Source organism: Dicentrarchus labrax, unplaced genomic scaffold (genome assembly GCF_905237075.1).
Source record: "Dicentrarchus labrax unplaced genomic scaffold, dlabrax2021, whole genome shotgun sequence".
NCBI classification, from domain to species: domain Eukaryota; kingdom Metazoa; phylum Chordata; class Actinopteri; family Moronidae; genus Dicentrarchus; species Dicentrarchus labrax.
Genome location: NW_026136705.1, coordinates 30,337,152 through 30,355,153, shown reverse-complemented (window position 1 = coordinate 30,355,153; position 18,002 = coordinate 30,337,152). Strand labels below are relative to the sequence as shown.

General features: G+C 37.6%; 2 protein-coding genes across 3 annotated transcripts in view; one reads left to right on the top strand and one right to left on the bottom strand.

Annotated features, from left to right (window-relative positions):
- Nucleotides 1–896: 896 nt before the first annotated feature.
- myl10 (myosin, light chain 10, regulatory) lies at nt 897–9,169 on the bottom strand. Of its 2 annotated transcripts, none has more exons than XM_051401074.1 (7): nt 9,061–9,169; nt 4,276–4,368; nt 3,859–3,934; nt 2,727–2,831; nt 2,351–2,429; nt 1,903–1,951; nt 897–1,074 (listed from the first exon to the last, which is right to left on the bottom strand). In XM_051401074.1, exons 2-7 carry the CDS (start codon nt 4,309–4,311, stop codon nt 970–972), a joined length of 450 nt encoding a protein of 149 aa, XP_051257034.1. In that variant the 5' UTR covers nt 4,312–4,368; nt 9,061–9,169; the 3' UTR covers nt 897–969. The 2 variants fall into 2 exon arrangements, with proteins under 2 accessions (XP_051257034.1, XP_051257033.1); XM_051401073.1 differs by lacking the exon at nt 9,061–9,169 and adding an exon at nt 6,355–6,452.
- Nucleotides 9,170–9,233: 64 nt separating this feature from the next.
- Nucleotides 9,234–18,002, top strand: part of kctd7 (potassium channel tetramerization domain containing 7) — an 8,910-nt gene continuing 141 nt past the window's right edge. The window contains exons 1-4 of the mRNA XM_051401072.1: nt 9,234–9,542; nt 12,081–12,250; nt 14,592–14,770; nt 15,986–18,002. The exon at nt 15,986–18,002 is cut by the window's right edge and continues 141 nt beyond it. Of these exons, the coding sequence (XP_051257032.1) occupies nt 9,234–9,542; nt 12,081–12,250; nt 14,592–14,770; nt 15,986–16,362 (1,035 nt within the window). The 3' untranslated portion in view covers nt 16,363–18,002. The remainder of the gene's footprint in view (nt 9,543–12,080; nt 12,251–14,591; nt 14,771–15,985) is intronic.

Here is an 18,002-nt window from a genome sequence, read left to right as displayed (position 1 = left end):
CTAGAAGATCAATTTAAGGTAAAAAGTCCCTCTGAAATGTAGTAAAATGAATCTGTTAAGCAGATTCGTGAGCAAATACTTTAATTTTGAGGTATTTACGTTGACCCACGTTTAGTTTTTTGTCCCTAACTTCTCCTCATTGTCCTGTTTAATGTCTCTCTGGTCACATTTAAGTGTCTGAGAGTCCTGAAGCTTTCAATCAAAGTTAATACGACGCTTTAAAAACTCACCAACAGAAGGTTTCTTCTCTGATACGTTGCTGCTTTTACCTTCAGCTGTCCGGCTGCCTTCATTCTTCTGCAGACAGTGGCAGCAGTAAAAACTCTGCTTCCTCTTTCAACACCTCGCCACATCCGTCACACTCAAGACAAAGACAACCTCCCTGAAGCAGCACATCTACAGCCTGTGTGCGGTTTGAGGTGGACGCGAAATCACCACTCTGATCCACTGCGAGTTCTCCTTAAATACGACTTAAACTGTAGATGTTATCATTTATGACTAGATAACAGATTTATACATTCACAGCTATAAAACAGGTCCAACTGCAGGACTGTGCTCTGTTTGAGGCTAGCTGTTGAGATAGCTTTAGCTAACATTAAACCCAGTTTACTCCCTTTTTCTTGTTTCGTGGAAGTGAAAAATAAAATTTGTTGCTTTATAATAAAAATAATACAGCAGCTAATTTAAAATCATCTTGCCAGAAGGGCCCTGGACCAAACTAGTTATTTTATAAGCTAACGAACTAAATGCTAAAGAAACCGACTGTAGCTGTTATTGAACGTGTCGGATACTTTAGGTAAATATAAACACCGGACTCTGTATCCGCGGATACTATCGACGGCCAAAAAACGTACACTATATAATTCAAACCAATACGGGATCAATGAACAAAGAACTCGTATGAAACTTTTATTGTTAAATTGTGAAACAAGACTGAAAGTGATGGTCGAAGAATCTCCGATGGCGGTTTCACTCCTGCTCCTTGTCCTCTCCGTGGGTGATAACGTAACACAGGTTCTTGTAGTCCAGGTTTCCGGCAACATCCAGCGGGAAGTTCGAGAACATCTGGTTTATCTAAAGGAAGCGGGATTAAATATTAGATTTATATCCGTCAGAGCAAAATATGAATTATCTAAAATATATATATATATATAAACATTTAGAGAGTGAACTGAAACTTGGCACAGTTCTTAGTTTAAAAACTCTGACGGGGTTCAGTTCGACATTTTGGGAAAACACACGGATTCACTTTCTTTTACAGTTACAGCCAGGAAGACAGTTATCTTAGCTTAGCATAAAGACTGGCAACAGGGGGAAACAGCTAGCCTGGCTCGCTCTAAAGGAAGATATAACATGTTAATTAACAAACTTCTTTTGCAGTTTCAGCTTTTAAATAATGTTATTGTGGAAAGTTTGTATTGATTATGTAACAAATACAAAATACAACTGACACGGAACCAATACTGAGTTTCCTTCATATCCTTTGTCCTTTTTTTTGCCATTATCGACATTAAATTGGTTGTAAATTGCATTTATAATGGCCTTGAGAAGAATCCAGGGTCTGATGTGTATTAATTTGGGATCCTTGACACCAGAAGTGGTTGACAGCTGGTTTTAGAGGAACAACATTGTGTATTAATGTGTGTATTTTGTAGTTTTTATAGTCTGCAACTGAATCTTTGTGGTTTTGGAGTTCAGTTTCACTCCCACGATCCAGTTCACAGTTTCAGCTCCCATCAGAAAACTCACTGCTGCTTTATCCTGATAGTTGATCTACCACAACACAGCGGGCAGGACGTACGGTACAATTACAAACGCACCTCAGTGTGAAGGTGTTATGAATCTGATATTAACCCTTTGATCATGCTAGTATCCCTGTGTGTCAGATAAATGCATCATTACCTCATCCTCTGTGAACTTGTCGGCCTGAGACATTAGGTGATATTTGATGCTGTGAAAGGAAAATTATCATATGTTAATTTAACTTTTTAATCACAACAAAAACAAAGTGTTGCAGGAATGAGTCCTAAAACTCTCAGGTGAGCATTTCTGGTTCCCCCTCCTCAAAGTCAGTGAGGGTTTTTTGGGGTTAGATGCCTGAAATAAAGTCTGTGGTTAACACAACCTTATTTTTATGTCATATACTGTGACATAAAATATGTCAGTAAGTACCCCACCTGTGTTTTGGAAGCTTTTACATGCTAATAAGCAGATAAATGAGACTTTTTCAGGTCAAATCTTTAGATTTATACCTCAATTGCCCCAATTACTAAACATCAACATGTTAGTTTGTAGCTCAGTGTGGCTACAGACTCTTAAGTGTTGTGCAGAATATGAATAAAATACGCACTCGTCTCCTCGTAGGACGCCTGTTCCTTCGGGGTCAAAGATCTTGAATGCGTTGAGAATAGTTTCCTCTGGGTCCGTTCCTAAAAGATTTAACAAATACAGCTTTAATACCACAGAAAGGGAGAAAAATAAACATGATGGTGAACTATCTCTTTATTGAGCTTCATAAAATGTGTTAAAATAATACATTTTTGCAGCTTATTGACTGTTTAAAGGCTTTTTTATATGCATGTGGCCGCAGCTCTCGTTGGCGTGGTGTAGCCGGAGTTTAAAATAAGATAAAAGAAATCCTAATAAAAGAGGTTTATAGACGTCAGTATAATCTGGATATACACACGGTTTAAACTCAGCTGTAGTTCTCAGATATCCCGACTGACCTTTGAGCTTCTCGCCAAACATCGCGAGGAAGATGGTGAAGTTGATGGGTCCGGGAGCCTCCTTCATCATCTCGTCCAGCTCATCGTTGCCGACATTGAGACGACCTGCACAAACAGCACACGGTCAGTCTGAACTCACCTGCTGAGGTTATATATAGCCGGACACACAACCAGCCCTGGCTTCAGTTTCTTTACATTAATATTAGTAATGTGCGTTATTGTTGTATTTGATTCATTATCTACCCTCAAACAGCGAGCAGCGACCTCTCCTCGCTGTGGTTGCCAGGCAACCAGCAGAGACTACAGGAAGTCACGTTGCTCGGCAGTAAATAAAGATAGTGCGACATATATAGCAACCCACATAAAACCCTGTAAACACGTTAATACAGTTGAATGGTTAGACAGAGCCAAGCTAGCGGTTCAACCCTGTTTCCTCTGTACTGAGCTACGCTAACCGACTGCTTGTAGCTTCATATTTATTGTACAGATATGAGAGTAGCATCTTCTAGCGTAACTCTCTGCAACAATGTTAGCATGTTTAACTATCTTCAAAATGTGGTTGTCTTTTCAACCGAACACGAGCTGGTGGACGTGGCGTACTGCGAGTTGAGCTGCTCGTCTGCTCACACAGGATCTGGTGTTCCAGATAAACAGTAAAATGTGTTTGTGAACAGATCTGAGGAGAGAAACAGTCAACAACAGAATCTGGATCCATATCTGATCAGCACTGTTTGACAGTTTGATCTGAGTTTGGTGTGTTGAGCTGGACGGACTCACTGAGAATGAGCTGTCAATCACAAGGTAGCCCCGCCCTAAAGCATACCCTGCTTTATGGTCTGTTTTACTCTAAATGGGACCATCAGTTACTAAATGAACATCATGCTGTATGGAAGAAGACTGAAACTAGAGACTGAGACCAGAAACTCATCAGGAAACTGTTTACTGAGCTCATACATCAACTTCTCCATAAGACTGAATGGTATCTGTGTGTTATTGCAACCAGTGGAGCGCCCCCTGCTGGCTGTTACATAGAATGCAGGTTTAAGACACTTCTGAGTTGGCTTTACTTTTCAGACTCGAAAGCTCTTTCCTTTATATATATTAATACTTTATTAAGGAAGAGGCAGCTCACCCAGAGCAGCATATGTGTCTCTCAGGTCGCCCTTGTCAATGAAACCATCTCTGTTCTGGTCCATGATGGTGAAAGCCTGCAGAGACACACAGAGATCTTTATAATATAATATTATAGTTTGTCAATAACAGAAACAGGCCTTAAAGCATCTGATTAATGTTGTCAATGCCCTAATTAATTAATCAGTATTCAACATTGCTGAGCAAATATTCAGGAAATAAGTTATAATATCTTTAACGAGCTTAAAAGTAGTTATTCTCAGTGTTATTGTATTATTATGATAGATGGTAATGGAGCTAATTTTAAAGTTTTTAAGCTTATAGTAATAAGTTAAAGGGATAGTCTAACATTAACAACGACTCGCTCAGACAGAATAATTATTGTTATAAAAACTGTAGCTGCCATTAGTCGTCTCACCTCCTTGAACTCTTGAATCTGCGACTGCTCAAACATGCTGAACACGTTGGAGCCGCCCTCGCCGCTCGCCTTCTTCTTCGCCTTCTTCGGGGACTGATGGGAGAATATGAGAGAGATTGTTCGTACATTCCGTTGCTGTAGCAACCAACTGCCGGCAGAGTTCCGTGGCAGTTTAACTGACAAGCAGTTTAACTCCTTGCTGGAGCATTATCCATACGTTCTCCTTTTATTGCCGCTCATTTAGTAGTTTACTAAGAAGTTTTGGGGTTTTTTTGTGATCAACTTCCTGCTAACCAAGCTAGCCACTAGCTTATACTGGCTGTCCGAGCCTAATGCATTGTATATTGTATGTATTTTACTCTTTTAACTTTTACTTGTGGACTGCATGTCAATGTTTATTAGATTATTTACTGTTTCTATGAGAACTTAATGTTTCTGCCTATACCTCTTGTTGTATTTATTTGATATCTCCTTTATGTCGCCTGCAGAAGTTGGTTTCAGCTTACGGTTATGAAGCTAGCCACTACTACTAGCTACCACATGCTAATACAACAGCTATATAGCTAGCCATTGTTTTTTGAGGTTGTGTATTTTACTCTTTTAACTTTTACTTGTGGACCTCATGTGTATGTTTATTAGATTATTTACTGTTTCTATGAACACTTCATGTTGATTTTTCCTTGTTTCTGCCTACACTTTATTTTTAAGAATCCAGTTTCATTGTCATGACCAGGTTTGCAAATTAGCACCAACCAAATTCTGGAAAATTATTATTTACTATTGAATGGCTGGTGAATTTAAACATTTATCTGTAAGTAGCTGGTAAATGTTCTAATTTTAACATGTTAATTTCCCACCCAGGTCACTACACTAACTCACCAAATGCCATATGAATAACATGAAATTAGACTCTCAAAGTGCACCAAAGTCCAATTATGCGTGCAGTAATAAATGCAAAGCTTTGTAAAACAACTTTTCCCTGAGCATAAACTAAAAGAAAGTGTAGAAAGAAAGTTTTTAACAGTACCTTTGGTCTAACTCTGTTTTAAAAATTGCTGTGTTCATGCTTAGGGCAGAAGAGTCAGAAGATAACGCTCATCAAGGGCATTTAGCTTCAGCTATTTATGTGTTTGGCTTCATTTCAGTGACACTGAAATATAAGAGTCACGAGTGCACGAGTGTATACGTTGGATCACAAGAGCAACTTTAATAAAAACACGCCAAACAGGTTGAAGATTAAATATGGAGGCAAACATTACTACTGCCACAATATATAATACAAATAGTAACTATATTCATATGCTTTCAAATTCAAATATTCAAATGCTGTCGAATTTAAGGCATTAATTTAGATTGACGAGGTGTCCATTATCAGGAATTAATGGCCTCCATGTCGTCCATTAATTCCTGATAATGGATACCTCGTCAGGCATTATCTCTTACTCAAAGCACACGATGACATGATGTTAATTAATTAATTATTAAAAGTTAATGTATCTGTTATGGCCACATTTTAGACAGAGTGATGAGTAAAGAATTAAAAATTGTTTATAAAAACAACAATTTATTAATTTCTAATGCCACCTTTTAGATTATTTATATTAAATGATTTACTATTGTGCCACAATAATGTTTTTAAATTCAAATATCTTCATTGGGGGGGTTTAAAACTAATAACTTTAGTAATTCCAAGTGAAAATAACTTTATTAGTGCTGTGAAAACAAAATACCCAGTTAAAAGTTATTAATCAGGAATATTGGTAATAATAAGTTAGTGCCACTTAAAATTACCAGTAAAAGCTTAATCAAGAATCTTTTTAAACTTAAAATTTTTTTATTTGTGTTACTTTGAGTTAAATGCACTTATCTGGATTTACAGTGATGTTGCCATAACTAGAAAACATTGAATCAAACTTTTTAGAGTGTATAAGTTAATATTGTTGCTTTGAAATCGTATTAAAATGCACAGATTTGCACCCATTTCAACCCCCCGCGGTGGGATTCGAACCCGTGACCTCAGTATTTCTAACATTCTGGCTACAGACAAATAAAGGAGGATGTGAAGGAGTTCAGTCTTACCATGATGAGGAGTTTCTTCACACGTTCTGAACCTGAGAGATAACGTCCAACACTGCCTCCACTGTTTTATAGACCTGGCCACACATCAGCCACCTGGGCTAAGTTTAGACAATCGGGGGTGGATTAATATTCCAGGTATTCCTGCCTTATAGAGGCCGAACACTTTACACCCATCTTCATCATCCATAAAACTTCTATTGTTATCCGCTGTATTGACAGGAGGAGCTGTCACCACAGGGCGGGAATGAGCCATGGACAAATGCTCATACCTGAAGCTTCATCCAGGCTAATCATAGCTCACAGTAGCGCCCACATTAGACCTATAATAAAATAATACCCCCCCGAGGGTTAGAAGAGGGCTTTAAAACATTAAAGCGACCTTCAATTTGATTTAATTTCATAAGTTCTGTTTCAGTTTTTGTGTGTTTACGTTTCAGTTTCTCTCAATTTCATCGTGAATCAAAGAGCAGCTCGGGACAGAAATAGAGCAGATTAATTTACTTTAATTACTTTATAGTATGAAAACACTCGTGCTGAACCTCGAGTTGTTGAAGAAGCAGATGTTTTTGATGGTTAATAAAAGAAAAACTGCTGTATCTCTTATAACTTGTGGACACACGACCTTGACAGGGCAGACACATGTTTTGGATAACTGATATGTTATCTAAAGCAGGTGTATATTTTTATATCCATTGTGTCTGGTCTGTATGTACTGTATGTGCACACAGTTGTACTTTGATTAAATGAGTCTCTGGTGGCTGAGATATACTGTATGGCAGTGGTTCTTTTTCCACGAGGGAGCCCTTTTCTATCATTAATAAACTGACTCCGTGACATATTTTATGGATATTTCATATTAGATTCAAACAGTGAGCTCAGTAACTGGAAGAAGTTTGTGTAAAACCAGTGATTTGGATTAATTTTGAGCAGATTGTTTCCTGTTTAAGGAACTTATTATACTATTCTTTGTTTGTATTATGTATTTTTATTAGTTTTTAACAAACATACAGACTTAATAAGCTTCTTTTTTGACAAATTCTGTGTTTTCTTGCCTCTGGTGTTTACTACATTTACAATTCTTCATAGCAATGAACCAAAAGTTGAGATAAAGGCCTACTGTGCATATTTTATATTACGTTTTTTTTACATCCCCTGAAATCAAGAAGGCCTTGCGGCCACCTATGAAGCTTCGGTGACCCCTCGTGGTGGCCCCCGACCCCAGTTTGGGAGCAATATTTACATTTTTGTAGATTAAGGATTTTTTTTTACTAATGATGTAATTTTATGAAATAATTAAGTTTAGACCTTATCGATGTTTCTTATTTGTGGAAAAAAAAAAACATTTGAGACAAATTATAATCCAAAACATACAATTTTTTATATAAATTAAAACGTGTGGAGGGGATTTTTAACCAATCAGATGAGGCTCAATAGTTTTTTAAATATCTAAAAAACAGAATAGTAGCCAATGTAACGAAGAAGAAAGGATTCTGTAAGTTATTATAATAATAATAGTTTTTATTATTTTGAGATACTATGTCATTATATTGATAAACTAATTAAAAAATGTTGAGATAAAAAGTCAATATTTTTAAGAAGGTTTTTCATTATAATGACACTGGCAGAAATGGACTTCTGTAGTAATATTAGTTATTTTAAACTTATTTAAATTAAATATGTTGAGTACTTCTTTCACTGTTATTATTTTATATATTATATTGTATATTATTATTATATTTTATTATATATTATATTATATTATATATTATATTATATTATTTTATATTGTATTATATATTATATTATATTATATATTATATTATTATTATATTATATTGTATTGTATTATATAATATATAATATATAATATATATAATATATTATATATATTATATATTATATTCTATTAAATATTATATATATTATATTATATAATATTATTATATTTATTATATATTATATTATATTATATATTATATGATATTGTATTATATATTATTTTATATATTATATGATATTGTATATTATATTGTATTATATTATATTATATATTATTATTATATTTTATATTATATCATATTATATTATATATATATAATATTAAATATTATGTATATTATATTATATTATATTAAATATTATATATATTATATTATATATTATATTATATATTATATTATTATTATATAATATTAAATATTATATATATTATATTATATATTATTATTATATATATATTATATTATTATTATATAATATTGTATTGTATTATATATTATATTATATTATATTAAATATTATATTATATTATATTATTATATAATATTAAATATTATATATATATATATTATATAAATATTATGTATATTTATATTATATATTATATTATATTATATTAAATATTATATATATTATATTATATAATATTATTATATTTTATTATATATTATATTATATTATATTAAATATTATATATATTATATTATATAATATTGATAAGATCTATGAGACCTGACGGATTCCCCTCGCGACCAAGAAGCTTGACGTGATGACGCCATGCGCTGCAGTCACGTCACAGCACGTACGACCGTAAGACAGCGCGGGGCCCAGCAGAGCGGACAGCTAACAGAGAATGAAGCCTGCATTAAACATTAAACGTAACTTCTTCTCTTTTATACGTTGTTTATTTTTATTTTTTTTATTAACCTGAGGGTGTGTGTTGTTTTTTCCTACTTCCGCTGTCGTTGTGGATAGCGGGGTGTGTCCCTGTCGCCGCTCGCGCCCCACCTTCCCTCCTGCGTTGTTGTTTGTTGTGAGTCGCGCGCTGTGGCTCGCGCTGTCCTCCCCTGATTTGTGCCGACCGTTGGCTCGCCGCGCGCATGCAGCAGAATGGCTCGAGCGGTTCCAACGGCTCCGACGGCTGCAGCAGAGACCGCCAGTCGCTGCCCTTCAGCCCGCTGCCCGCCGCGGCGACGACCCGGGTGAGGAGGTTCATTCAGGAGAGACGGACGCTGCCTCTACCCAGAGTGATGGTGGTATTCTCGGCCGCGGGTGACACCGACAAACCGGGCGATGCCATGTCCAGCTCGGACTCTGCGGAGGACGAGTTCCGAAAGCCGGCCTCCCCAGCGCCGAACTTCAGCCTGAGCAAGCCGCTCCGCCCCTCACTGAGCGCCGGGGAGCAGGAGGTAGGTAGGCCGCTGTACCGCTCGGTTCTACCGGTTCAACCAGCACACAGGGTAACAAACAGCACACTGACAATGTATAACTTTAAACTCCATATTCAAACTTTAAACTCCATATTCAACTTTAAACTGCATATTTAACTTTAAACTCCATATTTAACTTTAAACACCATATTCAACTTTAAACTCCATATTAAACTTTAAACACCATATTTAACTTTAAACACCATATTTAACTTTAAACACCATATTTAACTTTAAACTCCATATTTAACTTTAAACTCCATATTTAACTTTAAAAACTATATTTAACTTTAAACTCTATATTTAACTTTAAAAACTATATTTAACTTTAAACTCTATATTTAACTTTAAAAACTATATTTAACTTTAAGCACCATATTTAACTTTAAACTCCATATTTAACTTTAAACACCATATTTAACTTTAAACTCCATATTTAACTTCAAACAGTGCTGGGCAGTAAGTTATTACTATTCATAATATTACAGTAATACATTACTGTTCACCAGTAACTAATTAATAATAAACTTCAGTAATAATGTAACTTTCCTTAGTAACTACTAGTGTAACTATTTACTGATATATTTCAGTAATAATTTTACAGTTAATATTTAACTTACAGTTAATATTACTTTCCCCAGTAACTAGTACTCTAACTAATTAATAATAAACTTCAGTAATGACATTACTTTCTCCAGTAACTCTCCCACAGGGGATCAATAAAGGAACATTTTATCTTTAATAATAGTGTAACTGATTACATTTCAGTAATAATATTAGTTACCCACCAAAAACATAATTAGTTACAACTAGAGCTGCACGATATGATACAATTGCGATTATTTTGACCAATATTGCGAAGTGATTTGCGATTAGAGCTTTAATCGGACCAAAACCCAAATTTCTGTATAAAATAAGTAAAATAATACATATAAAAATAATACATTAAAATCAGAGAATGAATAAATACAGCCACAGTTGGAGTCACTGTCACATTATAATATATATATATATAGATATATATTTATATAATAGTTGTGTCCATAGTGGCTGATCACATTACACACAGTCAGTCCTCTGTATCTGCTGCTGTATGTGGGTGTTTACAGGTGTCAGTGGTTGCTCCTGATTGGCTGTCACGTGACTTGAGTTAATGAGCGAGCGTGTGCAGCCTGATGGATCTCCAGCATTATAATCCTCTTATATCAGTGGAGTCAGACACGTAGCGCCTCACACAGCCTGTTCACAGCTCTGTGGATAAACACAGAGGCATTAAATTAGCTGTTTTTTGAATGGAGTTTGGTCTACTGGATGCAGCCTGTGAAACAGCAACTTTTGTTGCCAAAGAAATCAGCAGGTTTCCACTAAATATAGTGTGTGCATGCACAGGAAGTGGGCGGCTCTGTAACATTTAACTGGAATTAACTATTAACGACCACTAACAGCGAGCTGGTTATCTTACAGCGCCTCCTAGTGGTGACATAGTTAATTACCTGTCAGAGTTTCAGCCCTCAGACTGTTATTATCAGCTGAAATTAATACAGACAAACTGCACCGGTGAAATATATGTATGTGTAAATATAGCCTGAGTAAAAGCCACCAATCAGAGCGCGGCAGCAGCGTCTCCTTGGCAACCATTCAAATTAAGGTCAATTAGCTCTTCCAATTGTAAACAAACAAGGTTAAAAGATAAAGTTCTGTACTGTAGGTGGGTTAATATATACAGTCCTATATACAAGGAGGAACCATAATAGGTACATATCATGTTACTAAAGGAGTTATTAGTTACTTCATTACTAATGATTGCATCTAAAACAACAACAATGCTGTATTTATTTTACCTGTAATTGTCAACAAATGTCACAAACACCTCAATAAAATATCTGAACAAGCATAAAAACTAGATTTATATAAACATATTATGAGGAAAAACTTTAGTGGTAAATACACAAATACACTGTACATTTATTATCAGGGAACCAAGTTAATACAAGTGCTTCCAGTCATAGTTATGAAAACTATAATTACATTATTGTTACTATTTAATATATTTAAAGATAACGTTATGATTTGCTACCATACAAATAAAAAATGTAATTTAAAATCCTTTAAACCGGTTACTTTTATGTGCTCACATCCTAAAAATAAAACAAATGAACAAATGTTTAAATTATTTAATAATTCTTACTTAAAGTACATATAATACATAATACATATACAGTAAAAGATCTAAAGCATTAAACTAGACTTATATAAATAAACTTTATTGTTAGGATATGTTTGTGAACAGATTAAACCTTCATTGGACAACATGAAGCTAACAGTCTAAAATTAAAGTTAAACATTCACACAGAGAGCCAGTCAGCTCTTTCGTTACCCATCATGCACTGGGTCTTGCAGTCAGTGGCGTGCTGCGACCGCATTGATCTTCTTCCGTTAGATTCATCGTTCTTTTAGTGTTTCATCCATTTAGCTCTTTTATTAACAAGCTTTTATATTTCCGTTCTCAATGTAAAGTTCCCAGAGGTCATCTCTCTGAATGTCGGGGGCACGTTCTTCACCACTCGCCTGTCCACGCTGCGGCGGTTCGAGGACACCATGTTGGCCGCCATGTTCAGCGGACGCCATTACATCCCACGTGACGCCGACGGGCGCTACTTCATCGATCGGGACGGGACATATTTTGGGTGAGTAGCGCTGTGTGTGACCTCCGAGCAGGGCTGTGTGTGACCTCTGTGCAGGGCTGTATGTGACCTCCGACCAGGGCTGTGTGTGACTTCCGATCAGGGCTGTGTGTGACGTCCGACTAGGGCTGTGTGTGACCTCCGACCAGGGCTGTGTGTGACCTCCGACCAGGGCTGTGTGTGACGTCCGACTAGGGCTGTGTGTGACCTCTGACCAGGGCTGTGTGTGACCTCCGACCAGGGCTGTGTGTGACCTCCGACCAGGGCTGTGTGTGACCTCCGACCAGGGCTGTGTGTGACCTCCGACCAGGGAGCGGGGCCAGATATTAACAGTAGATTTTCTGTGGTTATTAAAGTGGTTGTTATCCGTCTTCAGACTGGTGGCAGTAATATATTCTGATGAGTGTGACAGAAGCTCTGCGGAGAGGAGGATTATATGCGAGTTTACCGAGAGCACAAACATTTAAGCTCCGTCTGCAGTCTGAAAGGTTTTAAAGCTGCTGATGGGAACTCATTATATTCTGACAGGTATCCAGGAGTCAGTTTTCTATCAAACAAATTGGTCTCTGCTTTCTGCCAACGCTGTAAACTGATTTACATACAGTGTCTATTTCTGTGCTGCTTCACCTTTCTTACTTGTTGCTTTTCAACGAACATAAATGCCTGTTAGAGGTGTGGAAACTTCTGGATTCAGTATTACCAAAACGTCTGTGTTTCCTCCCGCAGTCAGCGTCGTAATGAGAACCTCGGGCTGCACAGTTAATCGAATATTAATCACAATCCTGATTTTGGCTCCCCACAGTTAAATGAACACGATCGTCTACGATATTAATGTTTAAAATGCTCGGCTCATAGAAAACTCTGCTGCATATCGAATCAAGCACTTCCTAAATTAACAGTAGCCACAGCGGGGGATCCAGATGTTCTGGTTTCTACTTTTTGGAGGAGCTGTCGTGTCGCTGCACGCACACCCTGCAGCTGCAGTCTGGAAACTAATTCCTTAAAACATTAAGTTGCTGCTGATGAAAACTGAACATTTCCTACTGCTGCAGCTTCATGTTAAAAGCATTTAACTGGCCGAACACTACTTTAATTTAAAGTAAGCTATTCAAAGTCATTTGGGGATTTTTTTTCAAGCTCCACTATTTCTTCCACTGCCGCTGTTACATTAAAATAATATGACATCAAATCATGATGATCATTTGCGGTGTAATTAAAGCTTTAGCCTTTTTTGTTATTTGGAGCGAAGAGGTGAACCAACCGACTGACATCAGCGTCCCTGGAGCCAGCGGCGTCGGTGAGGCTTAAAGAGCAAAAGCAAATAGCTTTAAATATGAATGTGGAAACAAGCAGAGTGAAGATGTAGCACTGATGTAAGCGGGGTGGCGGGGCAAGGTCAGTTCTGTATGAATGCCGCTGTGTGAGGAGATGTGTATTAAAGATTTAAACAGAAGGAGCTGGCAGAATGAGAGCTGTAACCATATAAGTAATTAAATAAATAAAATGTTGGAGGAGTCTGGCCCACTGCAGATGTACTCAGACAAAAGGAGCCTTTTCATTTGGGACTTTAATGCCGCTGTTTTTAGCCAACGTATGTTTCTGAGGCTATTGTCTGTCCGTGGAAAATAAATCTTCTTCAGAGTTGCTGTTGTTCACTGCAGCAGTTCTGCCTTTATATATCGTCCTCTGAGCTCAGCAGCCTTCAGGTTCGGCTGCAGAGAATCTAAACTTCATCGTCTGCTGATACAGTCGAGGATTTAGAGTTTATTAGTTTATTTACACAAAGAACAAATGCAGCAATAATCAGCAGCTAAATTACCTTTTAATATCAGGACATCAATAGTGCAAGGAACTATATGTGAGTGATCTTCTGTCGCTGTATATGAGCTTTTATATCGTAATACTGATACAAACCATGTCTCAAACCCAGTTTAGAAACTTTATGGACCTTTGTGTCGGTAAAATGAGCAAGAATGTCTCTTTTTGTTCACTTCAGCATATTAAATATCTGAAAAATCAAGACTCTTCACTACATTGATGCAAAAATTAGGAAAAAAATTAGAGCCGACTGATACGTGATTACTGATTTTAGGTGGGGAATTCACTGATTACCAATATGGCGGCAGATACAATATATTTTCTAGATTTTTGTCTGAGAAAAAAAGTTCAGTGATAAGTCTTTTTAGTAGTCCTTAAGTTATCATGTGTCACAGTGAAGTTGGTGAATTTAAAGAGATTAGTTTCATCCTTTGACTTTAAAAACAACAATAGAAAAGAGTTCTGTAAAGTCGGATCCATGTAGTCGTGTGTGGATTCGTTTTATTGATCGTGTTTCCATCCAAAGGGACATCCTGAACTTCCTCCGAGAGGGTGAGCTTCCTCACCGGGACCGAGTGCGAGCGGTTCACCGGGAGGCTCAGTACTACGCCATCGGCCCGCTGCTGGACAGCCTGGAGGACACGCAGCCGCTCACGGGGGAGAAAGTCCGACAAGCCTTCCTCGACCTGCTGCCGTACTACAGAGGTAACTGTAAAGGTTCAATAACAGTGGAAAATAATAGAAATCACCAGCTTTAAAGTTATTGTGACATCATTAAAAGTAGCTGAATTCGCTTTTAGCAGCTCCTGTTCGCTACGTGCAACGAGCTCTAACATCTTTAATAAACAAAAGAAACTCACCAAATGTTGACAAAGGAAAAGAACACTGATTCAATTGTACAGCTTCTGAATTTCAGTTTCTAAACTAAATAAAACTCACCAAACCGTCTCTATGAGTCACCAACTCTGCTGTCTAACAGAGTTACAGGTGGAAATATTGTCCTCTGCTGTCCGTGATGCGTCCTCATCCTCCCCAGAGTCAGAGTCCTGGTTGGAGCCGCTCTGAATCACCTTGCTTCTGTATTTCCTGTCGTCAAACTAGTCGAGATAAACCCTTAATTCACTGCAGTTATATGTGAAGATATTCTGTCTCTGCAGCTGTTTTTACTCTCACTCTCACTACGTCTCAGCAGCAACTCTCATCCTTCATACACGGGCCTTTAATTAGCAAAATAATAAGACTAAAATCGGCAGAAATGGCCGAACTCTAGTACGAGTCCTTGCTGCATCCCCTCTCTCTACCTGGTCCAATAAAGGCAAAAAAGACCCCAAAATATATGTTTAAAGTCACACTACTTTCTTAACACTAGTTTTGTGACCTAACCTTACACAGTTGTGATGTTACAGCGTTCACAGACGTATTAACACCTGTGGTAGATTCCTGCTGAAGTCTCTCCAGAAGCACTGTTTCTCCCACAATGCCACACACAGACTCACAAGGTGAAACAATACCGACTGTCGCCGTCGTGTCTGGTAAAAATATATCTTAATTCGAAGATTAAATTGGGTTCTTGTTTGCTCTGAAGGCAGAAACAGTGTTGAGTGGCAGTTTAATTAATGTTCACAACCTGTTCAGTGTCACACTGACGGGATGTGAATAGAGAACCACGTACAGTAAACACAGCACACACTCCATACACACACTCTCCTCACACACACTCCTCACACACACTCCTCAACCTCACACACTAGATAGGTAGTGTGATGTACAGTGTAAATATCTTTAATTAAACAATAAAAAGCAGATTTTATGTCAAATTAAAGCTAAAAACTATACATGTTCTGTTATTTTAGAGTATTTTTTGGCTCCAGCTGCAGGATTATTACCATTAATGTTACATAATATTTGTTCTGCTTTCAGACAATCTGGAGCGTATTGTGGAGATCGCCAAACTGAGGGCAATGCAGAAAAAGGCTCGGTTTGCCAAACTGAAGATCTGCGTCTACAAGGAGGAGATGCCGATCACGCCATACGAGCGCCCTCTCTTTAACTCTCTGCGCTTCGAGCGCTCGGACAGCGAGGCCAAACTGTTCGAGCACCACTGCGAGGTGGACGTTTCTTTCGGACCTTGGGAGGCGGTGGCGGACGTTTACGACCTGCTGCACTGCATCGTCAGCGACCTCGCCGAGCGTGGCATCACCGCCGAGCAGCAGTGCATCGGCGTCTGCGACAAGCACCTTATCAACCATTACTACTGCAAGAGGCCCATCTACGAGTTTAAGATCACGTGGTGGTGAAGCCGCGAAGCCGATGGGACCAACGAGCTAAAGTTCTGTTTTTACTACAATCGGCCGATATTGGTTTTTGTATTGAAGTTGCCAATATTTTGTGCTGACGTCTTAAAACGTGACCCTTTAAATCAAACTCATCAAGTATCCTGTGTTTGCCCAGAATGTTTTCCTTTTCTTTTTTCCACTCGGTGGATAAATTAGAATATTTAAGGACTCGTTGCGGCCGAGAGGTTCGCAGTGTGCCGCTGTAGTTACATGCAAGTTGCAGCCGGCTGTCGACCGCTGCGTTAAACTGAAGTATATAAATATATATATATATATATATATATTTATATACGTGTGAAACAACGCTGGTGCAGACGGACTGCTGCCGATTCTCTTCGGTTTCATTCAGTACAGCCGTCGACACGCTGGAGGGAGATTGTGTAACTTTTTTCCGCTGTGGCCATGAATAACAACAGTAGAGAGGTAACGTCTGTTATACAGTAGTATCTATACAATGCTAACGTTAGCCACCATAAGCTACTAATCAGACCAGATAAAGTATGTCTGAAGTAAACTAAACTTTTAAGACTCATTTCCTCCTTTAAAAGTTACGTTTTCTTGCTTTAAGCCATCAAACTTTTTTTTTCCAACTTGCTAGTGAAACTACAGCGACTGAAAGCAACATGATTGTAGCTTCAGAAGTGGTCGACATCACCGTGTATCTAATTTAAAATGACCCTTCCTAAGCCCCGCCCCTTTTTGGACCTCAGGCAACTTCCTGCTTTCCTGTACTTTGATATGCTACGTGCTAAGCTAATCCATGTTGAAAAGACAACCCCAGTTTTAAGATGAAAGATTGTTAAAAGATAAAAGAGACGTAAATACAGTCACATCGTAAGTTGACTAATGTTTAACAATGTTTAAAATGTGGTTGTTTTTTCAGATTAGCTTAGCACGTAGCGTATCTAAGTGCACAAAGCCGAAAACATTTCCCAGGATGGTGAAGTCACAGCCGCCCTACTCTGCCTCTGATTGGCTCACCCTGACATCCTGACACTAATCAATCAAACCAGTGAAGGCAGCGAGTATCAGCCAATCAGAGGCCGGTGGGGGGGGGGGTGTCAGGACTTCACCATCCTGGAGAAACAGCAGAGAGTTGACCGGTTGTTTATATCCTGAATGTATTATTGTTTATTTATTAGCTGGTTGATCGGTCGACTGTAGCGTCGATCGGGATCAATATGTGACATTTAAATATTGAATATTGTAAGTAAGTAAACTGAAGTCAGATCTGTATATTTTAGGACTAAGTTTAGTTTGAGGGTTCACACAGAGTATATTTTAATTATGCAACCTCCTGAGGAGTGTTTATAGTCGGCTGGTATCCATTACGTCACCAGTGGGGGGGAAGGAAAGAGTTTGAAAGATTAAATTCAAATTTAAACATTTAATTCAACCTTTATTAATCATTTGAGTTCAGTGGAGCTTCGATATAGAGAAAGTTAAGTTTCATGTCGTTTCCTTACTGTACCTGATGAAGTCTGAGCACCTTGTGATTGTAACCGAATTATTGTTTTTACCTCAAGTGAGAATCTGATAAACTCCAGTTATCAGCATCAGTTGTTTTGGAGCTACGTTCTTCCTACCAATGTTCATTTAAT